General features: G+C 40.6%; 1 protein-coding gene across 2 annotated transcripts in view; it reads left to right on the top strand.

Annotated features, from left to right (window-relative positions):
- The window catches only part of tmem9b (TMEM9 domain family, member B), a 91,562-nt gene that overhangs the window by 35,421 nt on the left and 37,188 nt on the right, over positions 1 to 18,953 (top strand). For both annotated transcript variants that reach the window (XM_043705864.2, XM_043705866.2), the window contains one exon: positions 7,309 to 7,417. In XM_043705864.2, coding sequence (XP_043561799.1) covers positions 7,309 to 7,417 — 109 coding nt within the window. The remainder of the gene's footprint in view (positions 1 to 7,308; positions 7,418 to 18,953) is intronic.

Below are 18,953 nucleotides of genomic sequence, written 5' to 3'. Positions count from 1 at the left end.
CTTAGAGGAGTAAACTCAAGATGTCAAGGAAATTTCAAGAATACAGCTGGATCAATCTTTTTCAACAAACTTGCTCTCTCCAATTTTCTGCTGAAAGAGCAAGACAGAAAAGAATAAAAAGTGAGAAAAGCTGAAATACCTCCAAAACCAAAAACAACTAGAAATACCCCAGATCAACTCAACGACGAGTGAACTGATGACCATCTATATGCAAGTATCATGGGGCATCACCAAAGAAAGGAATTAATGATTATAGTATCAACCCATCTAGTTTGAGATTTTGGGTTGGTCATACAAAGTGGTGTTTCTGACTTTTTCCCCCATTGGGTGAGTGTGTGTGCGTGTGTGTTTTAAAAGGGGCATACATTGACAATAGTAAAAGGATAGGATTTCTAACGTAACAAGAGTTTCTGTTTGTCTGAGAACCTGGTTTGGTTTGCTTTTATCCTGGATAGTAGTAAGAGGCAAATTGGATTCTTCAGTTGTTTCAAGAACTTTTAATGTTTAGTGACTCAGTGGGATTTGATTAACAACGTACTACCCTGGTGAGTTGTGAAAATTGTATCTGTTCATGAGGTACATAATCTCTTTCAAGTAAAGTTCTTTAATGGGCTCCAGTTTTAGTAGAGTGGTGGACGAAAATTTATATCTTATTAGATTATGGATGGAGTATTGTGTAAATTCTGGGCACCACAATAAGAAAGGATTTACAGATGCAGTATCTCAAATCTAGCTTTCCAAAAACTGGACTTTAAGCTGTCACAAAATTAATTTAATTATTGCTTGATGAGTAAAACAATTTATTTTATAGTTTGGCAAGATTGTGTTGCCAAATTGTGCAGATTAGTTAATCAGCGTGGCATGCCTGCCTTTTCCCATGTTTGGAGCAACCCTTGAACTGGCCTGAACCACCAATCTAAAAATTGGCATATCTGAAATCTGGCACACATTCAGCTCTGATTCCAGGTTTTGAGATGTTTTACCTGTGTTGGCTTTGGAAAAGGTGTAGCGTAGATTTACCAGAAATGTAACCTTGATTCTATGAGTTAGATGATGCAGAAAGATTACATAAATTGTCTTCGCTGGACAATTGAGGGTTAAAGGGTGATTTGATTCTTTAGGTTTTGATTCAGTATTGCTAAGTTAGATAAAGGAAAACCTTTTTCTGCAGATGGGGGAAATACAGGACATGGAGACAAACATTAAAATCATAACCAAGACATCCAGAAGTTGGAAAATACTGTACCTCTTCAAACAAAGTAATAAAAGTTTGGAACATCTCCCATTAAAAGCAGTAGATGCTAACTCAATTTTAAATTTGCAATTATTTACCTAAGGCTATGAGGGCTAAGGAACAAAAGCACACATCAGCTATAAGCACATTGAACAATAGAATACATTTGAGGGGCTGAAAACCCTACTCGTATTCTGCTTCATGCAGCAGTTATTTCTGTGCTTTCCCAATTAACTACAGACTTGTGATAAGTTGAGCTTTCTGCTGTGGTCCTGTGTTTATTAGAAACTACCTTGTAGTGACTGAAATTTGTTTTGTATGCCAAGGAAAACATTGTTGATTGGAAGCTGATGACAGGAAACTTTTGTCAAGTGTTGTGGCTTTATTTCCCTTTGTTTGCAGTATTTCTACTGGGAAAGTCCAACGTTAATTTTCATAACCTGGAATTCCTTAGAAAAGGTGGTTGATTGCCTATGACTCCAATACTACTGGCTAGTCTGTTTCTTCTAAAAATTTTAAAGTACAAAGATGTTTTGATGAGACAGACAATTTCACAGGGCCTAACACAAATCTTATGGGCTGGGTGGGTAGTGGGAAGAGGAGAAAAATGTGTAGAAGCTGTCACTGTTGAGACAAGCATCCATTGCAAAAAAATAAAAAAAAGGACATTTGGCTAAGTGCAGACTCATTAAGCACATCTTTTGTAGGATAGGTTTAATTTACAATTTTAGTTCAGCGGGGTTTCTCATGAGACAGATTTTTTTTTACATTACAGTGTGGAAGCAGGCCCTTCGGCCCAACAAGTCCACATCGACCCGCTGAAGCGCAACCCACCCATACCCCTACATTTACCCCTTACCTAACACTACAGGCAATTTAGCATGGCCAGTTCACCTGACCTGCACATCTTTGGACTGTGGGAGGAAACCGGAGCACCCGGAGGAAACCCACGCAGACACGGGGAGAACGTGCAAACTCCACACAGTCAGTCACCTGAGGCGGGAATTGAACCCGGGTCTCTGGCGCTGTGAGGCAGCAGTGCTAACCACCATTCCGCCCATGTGGCAGATTGTGGCAGATTATACAGTGAACATTTCAGACCCATGTCGTAGTACCTGGAAGTTGATTGTTAGCTGATGACTTCAGATGAAGTTTTCCAGAACATTGCCAAACTTTAGTTGCATAACACATTTGTGGTCTGGTTGTGTGTTTTTAAAAACATACAAATATCCCTAAGTCACAAGAGTTTCCCTAGCAGGACTCCTCAGCATTTACACCAGGTCCATTAAAGTCTCATAGCATCAATTTTTTAAAAATTAACACAATTTGGAGGAAAAATGGAGGTGGCAAGGACACAGAAAATACTCTGCAGAATTTCAACACGCATCATAAGGGTAGCTCCACAGCACACTCCAACAATTAAAATCTCCGACAGTTCTTTCACTAGTCTACAGTTGTAAAACAACCATTTTTCCTAATTCAGTTCAGAATCAAAATAAAGTAAGTTAACATGTAAATGTGTTCAAGATGACAGCTCACCACCACCTCAAAAGCAATGACAGATGAGCGGTAAATGCTGGCATAGCCCACATTCCATTAGCAGATCAAAACTGCTGTGTTTCTTATATGACAAATTATTCAAATTGCTTTTTCACATAATCATGCTGATTGATTATATTCTGACTTAAATATCCTGCTACAACTTTAATAATTTGTAATTTCCTAATAACAAATGTTTCAAGCCCAAGTTCTTGGTTCTACTACACAATTCTATTTGCATCAGAAGAACCACCACACACTAACTTTTCTGAATTTCAATTTCAAAGTCACACGGTAAACTGTTCAATACAGAAATTGTCAAAAGTTTCCATCTATTCCAGCTTCTTTTACAAAGTTAATTTTGGAAGAACTATGTATTCACAACACAAACAAAAACTGCTGCAGATGTTAGCTTTAAGATATTCTTCCACAAAGCAAAGTCAGTTAAGCAGGAATTCCTTATGATCTTCCTAGCCTTGTTCAACAGTACCGAAGCTTCGAGCCTTCACACCTTTTGAGGGTTCACTGGACAGTCCTGGAGTACTTGCGTTATTTAATAATCATTCATTGGAGTCTTATGGTAAGAGCCTGCTTTGGCTGCAGTTGAAGTGAAGTAATTTGGCTTTTGGGAGGTATTTTGTACAGTTCCTTCTGTCCATTTTAAAGAGATTATTTTCTTTACAAAAGTATCTTATTACATATATGAAACTATCCCAAATACACTATGAACTTAGTCTCCAGGCCCATTTTGGTAACTTGATTCAGTTTATGATGATTAAAAGGTCTTAATTATTGTATTATCTTTCTAACAAGCCTCCAGTATTTTGTAATTTATCTTGTCCTAAAGTATAACTATTATTGGAACAAAAAACACTCCCATAAGTCTTTTTTCTTTCACTAGTACTTATATTCAGCCAAATTGATTCTATACTTTAATCCTCCAAATGAAGATTTCTCATTTCTGTAGTGGATCTCATTTTACTAAATCACCCAATCACATTTTATTTTCTTCCCATCCTTAAACTCATTTCTCCCCATTCAATCTTTGGGTCACATTCAATTCTAATATTATTTACCTCATGCTAATTTGCACATGGCACAGCTGGAGAGCAAGACAACCTTTATAGTTCTGCTTTTAGACCCTAGATACTTATAATCCCTCATCAGAACCTCTCAGATGCATAGGGAGGAGCATCTATTCCTATACTATACTTATCACTAGTACAAGTACTTTTCTCTTCACTCCCTACCCTTCAATGACTATCTGCATCATGGTGGCAAGGTCAGTTTGCTAATCCTCTCTCCCATCCCTGCTTCTGTCTACGCAACATATAAGCTGTTGTACAACAGTAGATACTAAATTCCTATCTCTAGATTTCTGTACTTGCTTCACTCATAGTTGCACAAACTTCAATCATAGTCTTAAGTCTCACATGTGGCTACCTTCTGTTATTAGATTAACTTTGTGTCTCCCTGATGCATGACAGTATCAGTAGATTGGACTTCAGCTCATCAAGTTCATTAATCTTCAGAGGCAGTTACTGTGGATTACCAAGGTAGTCATCAACTTCAGCTGCAATATATTACCATCCCTACTAATTTCATTGTTTCATTTAACTAATTAGATGTCAAGTTTAGAGTTATAACTCAGCTGTTAGTGATATTAGTTATGCTATTAATTTAATTTTGACTATCGCCAATCACTGAACTGCTGGGCTAATTAATGGCTTTGAACAGTCACCAGGGAGGTTGAGAATGAAAAATTATACAAAAAGTAGCATCACCCTCCCCCTTTGCACCAAATACCCCAAGTTATCTTATTGCTGCCATGTTGTGGCTTGTCCTATCTAGTTACAGAACCTGTTTGCCTATCCAGAGGGTGGGTGATTCACTATCCAGTTTCAACTGCTCAGTCAGCTCTCTTCTACAATAGTTAAAACTTATTCAAGCAACTGCATTCATTTAATTGACAGAGAACAGACAATTGTTGTTTAAATTAGACAATTTTAAAGCTTCAAGTGAAAGTTTGGCTGTTAACCTACAGCTCAAGAAAAGCTTGTGAAATCCCACCTGCACCACATTCCCTTGTTAACACTTTTTCTTCATGACACAGAGGCCTCATTGTCACTAATTGTGTTCCCACTTCCAGATCCGAACCATTTGCTATGTGTTTTTTTTTATTCTCTCATGTTGCTTCTGGTTCTTTAGCCAATCAGTGCAGTGTCCTCTGGTTATTGATCCTTCTGCTATTGTCTAGCCCCCTCGTGATTTTGAGCATCTTTATTACATTTCTTCTCAAACTGCTGATGTCTCAAGAGAACATCTCTAGCTTCTCCAATTTTTCCACATAAACTGAAGTCTCTCATCCCTGAAGCCATTCTCAAAAATTTATTTTTGCACCTGACCAATGTCATCATACCCTTTCGAAAGTATGATGACCAAAATTGAATTTAGTCCAACAGATTTATTTTGAAGCACTAACTTTCGAGGCGCTGCCTCTTCATCAGATGGTTGTGGAACAGGTCTGATGAAGGGTTTATACCCGAAACGTCAATTCTCCTGCACCTCGGATGCTACCTGACTTGCTGTACTTTTCCAGAACCACACACTCAACTCTGTTGGACGATAACCTGTTGTTGTGTGATTTTTAGCTGTATTTGCAAAGTTCAGAATATCTTAACTGCTTTCTCAATATGGCTTGCCTTCTTCAATGATTTGTGCAGATGTACCCTAGCATTCTCTGTTCCTGTGATCTCTTTCGAAATGTGCCTTTTATCTTTTCCTTATTTTAGCTACCAACTGACTCACTTGCGTTGTGAACAAATCTCGCAGTTAACTCCAGCTCCTACTATAGTCGCTATAACTGATGGCATTTAACCAGTTGACATCATCTAAGCATCCAAGAGCTTATGCAGACCAAGCCCACTTGCAAGATTACACGGTCACATGACGAGATTTTTTTTGTGCCATCTACCTAAAATTGATGACAAATTATAGGATAAGACCAGTATTGACACGGCCCTGTCCTACATTCCTCTAATTTCTGCTGAAACTGCATGGACCACTGCGATCCATGTGTGGCAGCGACTTCTAGAATGGGAATCTTTACGCAAATTGAGAAATCCTGTTTGCAAACCCTAAACATCATATGCAGACAGCATTGCCCTACAAATTTAGTCATCACAAGTCCTGTCTTCTAACCTGGTAATGTGAAGTCTCACTATTCGCTATGATTTCCACTATTTACTTCATTGAGGCACTGGAAGAGCAAATTAATTTATTCAGGTTGGTTACAGCGAGGAGATATTCAACTGCTAATGGAGAAAAATGTTCCAAATAGTAGTATTGGTGCCTCTGCAGAGCAGAAAATTTCAGTGCAGTTCAGGTGATTAGGATTACTTAGCCAATGCTAATGTTTTGTGACATAACTGCTTTAGGGTTCTTGGACACAATGATGCTAATCTGTGTCTCTCAACCGAAAGTTCCTTGTTGTCGTCACCAAGATTATAACAGTTGACAGAGGAGTTTGGAAATAGCAGATTTCATCGGATTACCAAAAAATAACTTGTTTAAGCTTTAAATCTTTAAGATACTGCTGTAGCTCTGTCCAGAATCTTCTCAATTCTGAGCTTCTGCTGTTAGTGATAGTGTGAGTCATCTTTATCTTTGCACATTATAGCTGATTCTGGGCATTTAATCACATGGCCTTAAATATGCTTTCAATATATTCTGCAATTGTTGCCTCTCCTATTCTCAGACGAACACCTGGTCCCCATGTTGTAACTTGTATCCTGTTGGTGCTGCTTCCAGGTCAAGAATCACCAGGTTACATGATCAGTATTTCTTCTTAACCAAAAGTTACAGTTTATCTCTTTACTAGAGTTGGCCAAGGCTAAATTCTTAGCTAAAATCAGTCTGTGGTCTTGTTCCTTCCTATCAGTATAATCTCCCCTAGTCCTACAAATTTGCGAGATCACTGTGCCTCTCCTGAAATTTCTGGTGTTTTGCATTTCCTGTATATCAGTTGCTCCACCATTGGCTGTTGTTCTTTCAGATATGTTGGTCCTAAGCCTAGGATTCACACTCTATACCCCTCTATACTCTATCCACTTCTGTACTTCTCTGTTATCGTTTTAAGATACATACTTCTAAGTCAACTGTCCCAGTATTTCAATTTTTGACTGATAAGACTCATTTAAAACTATTTGACTTATTTTGCTGTGTCAAAGGTATTATAAATGCAGGTTATTATTTCCAGTTATATCACAGAACAAATATAGAAACTATTCTTTGCAAAATATGAATCTGCTAAGGTACTTTTGTTTTCATGTTTCAACAATTAGAAGTTAACTAAAATATTTGGAGTCATACTGTTATTGTTATCTTTTCTTTAATTTAGAGATAAATATAGTTATCTTTCCCTCCACTGGCATAATTGAAAAAATCTGAACAAACATCACATAATATTCATCTAGAATCAAATGTCAGTGAGAGCTTATAGCACTTTGATAGTAATTGTTATTTGTCTTTTCCAGTGATTGCCTACATGTTGTTGTTCCCATGCCAGTTGCTGGACAAGATGTTGAAGCTTATTGCTTGAGATGTGAATGTAAATATGAAGAACGAAGCACAGTTACAATTCAGGTATTTTGTAAAACAATTTGGTAAGCTCAGTTGGCTCCATGGATGACTTGTAATGCAGTGTGATACCATCAGCATGGGATAAACTCCTGCACCAGCTGAGGTTACCATGAAGGTCCTGCCTTCTTAACATCACCTGAAGCATGGTGGCCCTAGGTTAAACCTCACTACCAGTCATCTCTCTGTAATGAGAGAGTAGCCCTATGGAACTATGTCTGTTTTATCTTTTTTAAAATTAAAGCATAAATATTTTCTTCTCTATGTCAGCGTATCTGATTTGATATGTTCATCTCAAAGAAAAAAGTATACGGAATAGTGGTATAAAGGAGTATCTACTTTATTTTTGGTGTAATTTGAGTATTATTCTACTGTTTAATATTTACTACGATTGATTTATTACCAAAAACCATTTGATATAACATTCTTTCCTATATTTCTGTTGAAATTGTCCAAATCATATGATGCCTTTGGAAGTTTGATTGTAAATTCTTTTTTTCATTCTTTTCATTTCAGTTACAAAGTAGTGGTGAAAATACATGGCTTTTGTTTTACTACTTTGAAAATCATTTTTGTGATTGTGTTTTTACTTTATATTGATGGAAAAATAAAGATGCTGAAATTTAGCTGTACAATGCCCATTGTTTTCAAAGTTAAAAATTAGACAACACCAGGTTATAGATCTTATAGTCCAAAAGATTTATTTGAGGCACTAGCTTTCAAAGCGCAGTACCTCCAAATAAATTGGTTGGACTATAACCTGGTGTGTGGTTTTTAACTTTGCCCACCCCAGTCCAACACCAGTTCCTCCAGATCTTTTTTTTTAAGTGCAATCACTGTTATTTTGCCTCCAAAGTAGCATCCATGATATGTGGAAACATCCAATATTAGTTACTTCAGAGACTGTTTTGGTGAGGGCATCGGCATTTGTATGGAGAGTGTCCACCAAAGGTAAGACAGTTCACATCAAGATTAGAGTGGTGCTGAAAATACACAGCAGGCCAGGCAGCATACGTGGAGCAGGAAAATTGACGTTTAAGGCAGGAACCCTTCATCCTGATGCCCTTCATCGTCAAGATGAAGGGCTTCTGCCCGAAACGTCGATTTTCCTGCTCCTCGGTTGATGCCTGACCTGCTGTGCATTTCCAGCACCACTCTAATCTTGACTTTAATCTCCAGCATCTGCAGTCCTCACTTTCGCCAGACAGATCACATCACCAGTCGGTGTGTAGTGCTCATCTGATGCTGCCTCTGCTCCTTATGTATGCTCCTTATATGCTACTTAACCACACCAGCATTAGGGTACAGTCCTCTCCACTTGATCATAGAATCCCTACAATGTGGAAGCCAGTCATTTGACCCATCGAGTCCAAGGCGACTCTCTAAAGAGCATCCTACCTAGATCCAACCCCCAATCCTATCCCTGTAAGCCTGTATTTCCCAAATCCACCCATCCTGTACATTCCTGGACACTGGGCAATTTACCATGGCAAATCCACCTAATCTGCACATCTTTGGACTGAGAGAGGAACCCGGAGCACCCAGACACAGGGAGAATGTGCAAACTCCACACAGTCACCCAAGGGTGGAATCATGCATAATCCCTGGCGCTGTGAGGCAGCAGTGCTAACCACTGAGCCACCGTGGTGCCGTGTATATACATTAACCAGCTGCGGAGGTGACATAAAACAGAATGAAGAAACCAATATGGTTCCTTTCTGGCTAATTTGACGATCCTGTTCCTTTTAGCAAGGTTATGCTATTCTTGACTTTTTTTTTTCAGAGAGGTTGTAAAAGCAGTGATTCCAAAAAGTCTGGCTTGGATGGGTTTTAGGGCCGATTTGATTATAGCTAACATATACTTCCTCAGGCAAAAGACTGTCAAGTTTTTAGAAGAAACGCTTGTACAATGAAATGGGAGTGGCGAGTTCTCTCAGTTCAGCTTTACTCTGGTTTGGTTTTAGCAGTCTGGCTGTTCGCTGAAAGCAGTCAGTCAGTTGTCAAGCTGCTGGACCAAGAGACAGGTCCATGCTGATCTTCTGTCTCTGACATCTCTCCCTTAAGAACCTGTGTTTGATTTTTCTTTTTTTTTTGCCAAGGGCGTTTATGGGGATTGTTGCAGGAATTTGGGACAGCATCATTAAGTCGATATAGTCTGTTCGGGTTTTGGATAGGTTAACTGATTCTATATTCTGTTCTCTTTTACTTATGTTTCATTCAGTAATCTTGCAAATAAACTCTGGTTTGTTTAAAACTAAGTGGTTGGTTCAGCTACATCACTCCTGGACTACCACAGTACACCTGCTTAAAACAATGAGCAAAGTTAGGGTCCGGGCTGCTTTCTTGAAATGTTTTGAAGGGGTCTGGCCTGGTCCATAACATAGAACTGGTCACTGATTAATTCATCCAGTTGAGGCACCAAGAAGCACAATCCCATTTTTCCATTCACCAACAGTTCCCACACCTTTGTTGCTGATCATTGAAACATCTTCTTCGTCACTGTTCCAAAAATACACAACACCACCAAAAAAAAATTCCAACCTAAATTTAAAAGTCAAAACAGTGGTCTGTTGCTTACAGGTATCAGCATTTTGTACTTGTGCAAGCACTAAGTCTTATCCTGGATGTATCTTGCCTGTCTTAGAGCCTTTGTGCAATATTTCAGTGACTAACGCATTGCTGCCAACTTTCTCTGTGGGAAACTATAGATGACCTTTGTAGAATGACCTCTAGCAGCACTTCTCCAAGAAGACATGGCAATGCATCAGTTTACTGTGGGTAACAGTAGTCTGGGCTTGCTGGCTATAAGGCAACACCAGAGGTGGAAGAACAAATACTGTGATCCTGAAAGAGGACAGATGGATTGTTAGAAATTATGTCACTGGGGATCCAAGATGGTGGCGATCTGAGAAGATTGCTCTGCAGAGCTTTGCATTGCAGCTCAAGCAGGAAATCCTTTAACCCGCCCATACCAGGCTATCATGATATCTTGTGACTCCGGAAAGATCGTGGAGTCCCAAGAAATTTCTAAAAATTAACTTACCTGTGTTTCCAGCCGTCCAGAGATGCTGAAAAAGAGAGGAGGAGCATCCAAGGCTGGGTTTGCAGTTCAGCCTGCAGTAGCCTCAGAACCAATTACGTTCCAAGCCCTGGTGAACAAGCTCTCGAAATCTCACGAGATGCTAGGGAAACAGATTGAAGAGAAGCTGGCTCCAATCTCTCTCATGCTACAGAAGCATGAGCAGCAGCTGGAAGATCTGGAGAAGAGGAATGATGAGGTGAAGCACAGGGTCACAGTGGTGGAAGCTGATGCCAGTTCATCCAAGGATAGGATCCAAGTCCTGGAGACGCAAGTCCGTAATTTGTGTGACCAAGTGGATGATCTTGAGAACAGGGGCAGAAGGAAAAACATTTGGATCAGAGCGGCCTGTGGAATTTGTTGAGGACTGGCTGCCGAAATTCCTTGACTTGGAGGCTGGCATGAGAGAATTGAAGATAGAGAGGGCTCACCAGGTCGCAACCTGGAGATCGGGTCTGGGTCAACGTCCTCGTCCTCTTCTGGTGCGGTTCCATCATTACTGGGATAAAGAGAGAGACATGGAGGCTTTCGGAGTCCAGGGGATGGATCTAAAAGCCCTAATTCATGAGGGTTCTAAGATCATGTTTTTTCAGGATTTCTCAGCGGCAGTGATCCAGAAACGAAAATCTTACAACGGTGTCAAGAGAAGACTGAGGGAGCTTGAGATTCAGCACTCCCTGAGATATCTGGCGGTGCTTCGGAACACCTTAGATGGATCCATACATCTCTTTGACACGTCGGAGAAGGCAAGAGACTTTGTGGACAAATTAACCTAATTTGAACAATTTCAGTATTTATAAATAGGGTTGTTTGGGTATGGGTATTATTCTGTAAAAGAAACGGAGGAAGTCCAGTTGGAGCTTTATCTTTCTTTTTTCCCTGTATTGACAATAATTTGGTTTAAACTATGACTGGCGGTGGTTGAGATGTACATTTTCAATTTCTAAGTTAGGTTATACCAAAGGATGGATGGGGTATTTATTCCCTTTTTGTTTAAGAAATTTTTTTAAATTCATATTGGTATTCTATGGGTTGTTTATTCTTTTCTGCTTGTGTTTACGGTGCAACTCTAGCTGGGAGAAGTGAAGGTGGTTGGGATGATTAGATGCCTACTTATGGGCAGTTTGGGATGGGTAGTTGTCCCCTCTGGGCAGAGGGTGAGTTCCCCTACTCAGCGCTGTTGGCGCTTTATATGTTGGTTTGTTTTTTGGTTTTTGTTGTTCTTTATTCTCAATAGTTTTGCAGGTTTGTTAAATATAGTGGTTTTAGTTTATGTAGTTTTTATATTTGGTGGGTCATTTGACACTAAAGCTCAGCAATTTGTGGTTCAGGTTCCTCCTCTCTGGAATTTAAATGTTATTGCAGAAGATTATGGCTAATGATTTGATTAAATGGTGTACCTGGAATATCAAGAGAAGTCACTCACCAATTAAGAGGAAGAAAGTACTCTTGAGCCTTAGCAAGGAGAAGGTGGATATTGCTTTGTTACAGGATACACATTTGGGTGACAAGGAGCATCTGAAATTACAGCAGAATGGTTTTGACCGAGTTTATTTTTCATCATTTAATAACAGAAGTAGGGGAGTCGTGATATTGGTTAGGAAAAATCTCCCATTTAAATTGTTGGAGTGTGTTAAAGACACACATGGGAGGTTTGTAATTCTTAAAGCCTTGATAAATGGGGAAGAATATGGTGTTTTAAATGTTTATTGCCCTCCAACTCATCCCCTTAAATTTTTGGTAGATGCTTTTTTCTAAACTGATAAGTCTCAATTCCCGACACATCATTAGAGGGGGAGATTTTAACTGTCTCATGGATCCCACAGTAGACAGGTTTCCCAAAGGTCCCTCGATACCCTCTGTACAAACTAAACAGTTAGTGGGTCTGTGTCAGGAGTTAGGGTTAGTGGATGTCTGGAGGCGTCTCCACCCTACAGGTAGGGATTTTACGTTTTTCTCCAATCTGCATAGATGTCACACGAGGATTGATTTTTTTTTTTTCTGACTCCTGCGGTAACCCTGGATCTGGTGGCATCTTGTACAATTGATAATATACCATCTCTGATCATGCTCCAGTGTACCTTATGGTTAAGATTAAGGACGTTCCAGTGGATTTGAGGTACTGGCAAATGGATCCATTTATCCTCCAGGATAATAAGTTTGTGGAGTATTTCTCTAGGGAATTTCAGGCGTTCTTAGACATCAACATAGGCTCGATTGATAGCACATCCATTCTCTGGGAAACTGCTAAGGGGGTAGTTTTTTTCATATTCCGCCAGTAGGAAGCAGCAGAAGGATGAGCAGCAACGTCTCCTTGAAGCACGGTTGAAGGCAGCCGAGAAGGCCTACTTTGACAGACCTTCGTTGGTCAAACTAGAGAGGATTACAGCGCTGCGGTCTGCATTTGATTCTGTACTCACGCAGACGGCAAAGAAGGAGCTGGCTTTTGCAAAGCAAAGGTTATATGAGCATGGTGATAAGCCAGGCAAATACTTAAGGTAAATTGCCAGAAAGAGGAGTGCCCCAGAAGCCATTATGGCAATTAGGGAAGGGTCCAGGAACCTAACGTGATTCTAAAAAGATTAATGTGGCGTTCCAGAGATTTTACTCTAAGTTATACCAATCTGAGGATTGTGAGGATGGGCAGGCCAAAATGGAATCCTTTTTTAGAGATCTGAAGCTCCTGGGTGTGACTCCTGAACAAGAGTCCTTTCTCAATGCCCCGTTATCAGAGCAAGATGTGCAGGAAACTGTGAGGCAGCTTCAGAGTGAAAAGACGCCTGATCCTGATGGACTTCCCAGTGAATTCTATAAGGAATTTATAAGTATACTGTCAAGCCCGATGCTCAATATTTAATGATTCATACAGTCATGATTGTCTCCCACCATCTCTGAGAGAGGCCAATATTTCACTTATCCTTAAAAAAGGGAAGGACCCGGAAGACAGTGCTTTGTACAGGCCCACCTCGCTCTTAAATGTGAATTTTAAAATCCTCTCTAAGACTCTCGCGTTAAGACTGGAGACTGTGTTACCTTCTATTATTAAAGAGGATCAGATGGGCTTTATAAAGGGTCGCAGATCCTCCAATCATGTTAGCAAGCTGCTTAATGTAATTCAAGCATACCAACAGCAGTCAATACAGAGATTGGTGATTTCTTTAGATGCAGAGAAGGCATTTGTCCGAGTTGAGTGGCCGTACCTTTCTATACTCTAGAGCGGTTTGGTTTGGGCGAAATCTTCATAAGAGGGCTAAAGGTTCTCTATGGTGGCCCTCTCACAGCGGTCATCACCAACGGGGTACGATCAAGCAATTTTAATATTTTTAGGGGCAGCAGGTAGGGCTGTCCCCTTTCACCATTGCTTTTTGGTGATTGAACAATTGGCAGAGACCATTCATGGGGATCCCAATATATCAGCACCAGAAGTGGGGTCAAAATTACATAAGATTTCATTGCATGCAGACGATGTCCTAATTTGTTTTGACAAATACAGCAGTTTCAGTGCCTTGCCTGATACAATGCATTCGTGCGTTTGGCGCTTTTTCAGGGTACAAGATTAATTTTGCTGAATCAGAGGCTATGCCTATGGGTGGTCTTATGAAGGAGCTAGCTCTTGAGGGTGACTTTAGATTCCCATTTAGGTGGTCACAGGGGGGTTTTGTGTATTTGGGCATGTTCATTACACCAGTTCTGGATTGGCTGTTCAAAGCCAATTTTATTCAATTATTTGGAAATATTAAACAAGATCTTCAAAGATGGGAGGCACTTCCAGTCTTATGGTTTGGTTGGATAGCGCTTATTAAGATGAATATTCTCCCTCGTTTGCTATACCCTATACGGATGCTCCCCCGATTTTCAATAAGCAAACACTCAGGAGGCTGACTGGTTGGTTCAGCTCCTTTATTTGGCATTGTAAGCGGCCCCTCATTAAATTAGCCAAACTGCAGTTGCCTCACATATTCGGGGAGAGTGGACCTTCCAGACATTAAAAATTACCAATTAAGCTCGCTTTTGTCCTACATAAGTGATTGGGTTTGTGGAGATCCTCTCTCAATATGGCTAGATATCAAAGCCTCCCAGGCAAGGTGCCCCTTACCAGTTTGCTGTTTTTGGACAAGATGAGGATAGTTTGGGAATATTGCCATAACCCAATAGTTGTCAATACTGTTAATTCGGCAGAGGGAAGGCAATATTGGCAAAACATCTTTGTTTACACCTTTCGTGGGTATGCCGGTGTTTCAACCAGGTATGATAGATTCAGGATTTAAACATTGGGTAGCTAGGGGTGTGTCTTGCATGGGCGATTTATTTGAGGGAGACATAATGGATGTCCTTCAATCAGTTAGTATGGAAGTACGAGTTATCTAATAGAGACCTCTTTCGTTTTTTTCAAGTTAGGGATTTTATTCAAAGAAAGACCACACTTTTGACTGATTCCTGCAAATCCAATGTAGAGAGGGGTGTGCTAAGTGTTAAGAGTACACTGTCAGTACCTGATATCATCAACTCGGGGTGGGGCAAGGGGGAAGGGAAGGGTGCCACCTCAGATGAGTTTGATCGACTCTGCAAGATGTGGGAAAGAGAGCTGGGTGCTGAAGTCTCCTCAGAGGCATGGGAGAATTTTTGGGAGAATGCAAGGAAGATATCAATTTGCAATAGGACCCATGCTTTACAGATGAAGATTCTCCACAGGGTCCAATTGGCTCCGGACTGTTTGTCAAAATTTAAACCAGGGGTATCTTCAGCATGTCCCAAGTGTAAGGTCTGCACGGGCACTCTTACCCATTGTCTCTGGTCTTGCGATAGGCTTCAAACATATTGGAGTGCTGTGGCAGGTGCAATGGAGAGGATTTTGGGTGTAAGTGTGGAGAAGGACCCTATCTCTCTCCTTTTGGGCCTGCCCTCTGTATTTCCTGCAGATGTGCATACGAAAAAAAATTTTAATATTCTCATGTTCTGTGCAAGAAAGAATATCTTGCTAGGTTGGGTATCCGAAAAACGCCCGGGCCTGTCGGGTTGGCGGAAGATTGTTATGGAGCATATTCCCCTGGACTTTCTCACAAATATGATACACCACAAAACTGAGAATTTTTACAAGACATGGCAGGCTCTTTTTGGAATACCTTGACACAGATTTATCTGCCACACTAACAAGGGCTTTTATGTAGCCATAATGATTGTGTTTTACGAGCCCAATACAAGAGAGGAGGAACTGTGAACGTATGAGCTTTTTGTTTGGCTGGGCTGAGTCAGTACTATTTATTAGTTTGTTGTTGGTTATTTATTTAGCCAGTTTGGGTTTTTTTAAAGTTATATTTTTCTATATATGTTTATACATTTGTACATGAGGGTGGGTTGGGGAATTGTTTTATTATTATTTAGGTTTTTATACTGTTTTGAATTGTACTTTTTGTAATATTAAAAAATCTATTTTTTCAATAAAAATATATATTAAAAAATGGTGTCACTGCCAGTCCCTCAAAAACACTTCATTGTGGATGATGTACTTCATTGTACATATTCTTGTGAAGTTGTCCGCCACTCCCATGTTGAAGTGGACGAACTTCAAGTTCTGTGCAAAGCCCTGTGTCAAGTTCATGGCAGAGCTCACATATTCTTTTACATTAGCAGGATTCCTGGCAGGCCGACCAAAGCACCAAATACTTCAATGTGGATAGCCTCTGACTCCTATGCAACAGAACTTAAGTGTGACTTTGTCATCTGTAGAAATACCCTTATCCTGGCAATGACTGTGGGGTAACTCATACCCACTATCACCAACTTGGATTGTCACCATTCCTCTAGGAATGAGAAATCTGAGCAGGTGAAGACCAAAACTAGCCACAGCTGTAGTCAAGCTATTCCACTAAGCTGCAATACTGTAATCTACCTGACAGTGTAGAAAATTGCTCAGGATGTCCTGTGTACAAAAAGCAGGACAAATCCAACCTGACCAATTACCATCCTATCAGTTTATTCTCCTTCATAAGCAAAGTGATGCAAGTTGTTTTAATGTTAGTTACCCAAACATAAACTGGGATACTTGTAGTGTACAGGGCAGCAGAGGACAAGTCTTCCTGGATTGCATGCAGGAGAGCCTTCTCAAATAGTATGCTCCTGGTCCAACAAGAAAGGGTGCATTGTTGGATCTGGTTCTTAGAAATGAAGTGAACCATGTGTCGGTTAGGTATCATTTAAGAGACAGTGATTGTTGTATCACAGCTTTCAGGATAATGATGGAGAATGACATGCAATAATTCAGAGTGAGGAAAATCAACTGGCAGAAAGTATACTGTAATGGGGCATGAACAGAGCTGGGCAGGATTGAATGAAGCAAGAGCTTGGCAGGAAAAACAGTAGCTGAACAATGGGCTACCTTCAAAGAAGAAATGGTTTGGCTATGCTCAAATGGGAAGGGTAGAAGAAACAAATCTTGACCTCCCTGAATGAAAAAGGAGATAGAAATTAAGATAAAGAAGGAAAAATGGTACTTATGGTGAGTATTGGGTATAAATGGTGAGAATCAAGAGAATATTTAAGGTCAGAGAGATGGTGAAAAAGCAAATTGAAACAGCAAAGAGGAATTATGAGAAAAGATTGGCAGCCAACATAAAGAGGTGTCCCAAAGTATTCTACGATCATATAAATAGTAAAAGGGTCAGTGAAAGGAGGAGTAGGCCAATTAGGGACCAAAAATGTGGATTTACACCTGACGACAGGGGGCATGGTTGAGGTGTTAAATGTATGCTTTGCATCTGTTTTTACCAAGGAAAGAGATACTGCTCAGGCCATGGTCACTAGCAGAGTTCAAAAACTGGTAGGTCATAAATGGTGGATAGACTATTGATACTTAAAGTCAACGACGCACTGGGATCAGATGAGATATATCCAAGCATTTTGAAGTACATGAGAGACAAAGTTGATAGGGCACTGTTCAGAACCTTTCAGTCTCATCTAGATTTGGGGAAAAGTGCCAAAAATTACAAGCTTTATGGCTTTGTTCAAAAAGGTTTGCAAGGATAAGCCTAGTATTTACACACCAGTCAGTTTAAATTCAGTGGTGGGGAAGCTTCGAAAGACAATTATTCAGAATAGAATTAGTCATCATATGGAAAAAGGTGGATTGATCAGCAAACAATCAGCATGAATTTCTATAGGGGAAATCACATTTAACTGGAGATTCCTGGAGATTTTAAAAGTGGTAACAGAATGGCCTGATTAAGGTAACGCTGTTGATGTGACATACATGGACTATTAGAAGGCCTGTGGTATTGTGCCACATACAGAGTTGTGAGGAAAGTTTTATAGGTCATGGAATAAAGGGGTCAATAGCAACATGGATACAAAATTGGCTGAGCCATAGGATAGAGAGTATAATGGTCAATGGATATGTTTCAGGCTGAGGGAAGATTTTTAGTGGAGTTTCCCAGGGATCCTTTGGTTTTCCTGATGTATATTGATCAGGAGGTTAGTGTGCAGGGTCAGTTTCAAAGTTGCAGATTATTCAAACTTGGAAGAATTGTAAACTGAGGGAAACAGTGTAGAATGCCAAAAGAACACAGACAAGTTGGTGAAGTGGGCAAATATGTGGCAGATGAGTTTCAATGCAGAGAGGTATGAAATGATGCATTTTGGTAGGAAGATCATTGTCTTTCAATGTAAAATAGGAAGTACAGTTGTATCTTCAACTTCATTTATAATGAGGTAAAAACAATGACTGCAGATGCTGGAAACCAGATTAGTGGTGCTGGAAGAGCACAGCAGTTCAGGCATCCAAGGAGCTTCGAAATCAACGTTTCGGGCAAAAGCCCTTCATCAGGAATAAAGGCAGTGAGCCTGAAGCGTGGAGAGATAAGCTAGAGGAGGGTGGGGGTGGGGAAAAAGTAGCATAGAGTACAATGGGTGAGTGGGGGAGGGGAAGAAGGTGATAGGTCAGGGAGGAGAGGGTGGAGTGGATAGGTGGAAAAGGAGATAGGCAGGTAGGACAAGTCCGGACAAGTCATGGGGACAGTGCTGAGCTGAAAGTTTGAAACTAGGGTGAGGTGGGGGAAGGGGAAATGAGGAAACTGTTGAAGTCCACATTGATGCCCTGGGGTTGAAGTGTTCTGAGGCGGAAGATGAGGCGTTCTTCCTTCAGGTGTCTGGTGGTGAGGGAGCGGCGGTGAAGGAGGCCCAGGAGTTGAAATGTTGGGCCACGGGGCGGTGTGGTTGATTGGTGCGGGTGTCCCGGAGTTGTTCCCTAAAGCGCTCCGCTAGGAGGCGCCCAGTCTCCCCACTGGAGAGGAGGCTGCATCGGGAGCAACGGATACACTAAATGATATTAGTGGATGTGCAGGTAAAACTTTGATGGATGTGGAAGGCTCCTTTAGGGCCTTGGATAGAGGTGAGGGAGGAGGTGTGGGCGCAGGTTTTACAGTTCCTACGGTGGCAGGGGAAAGTGCCAGGATGGGAGGGTGGGTTGTA

This window comes from Chiloscyllium plagiosum, unplaced genomic scaffold, assembly GCF_037043375.1.
Source record: "Chiloscyllium plagiosum isolate Xiang-an unplaced genomic scaffold, Cpla_swu_hap1 HiC_scaffold_18, whole genome shotgun sequence".
NCBI classification, from domain to species: domain Eukaryota; kingdom Metazoa; phylum Chordata; class Chondrichthyes; order Orectolobiformes; family Hemiscylliidae; genus Chiloscyllium; species Chiloscyllium plagiosum.
This window is presented reverse-complemented; position numbering and strand designations above follow the sequence as displayed.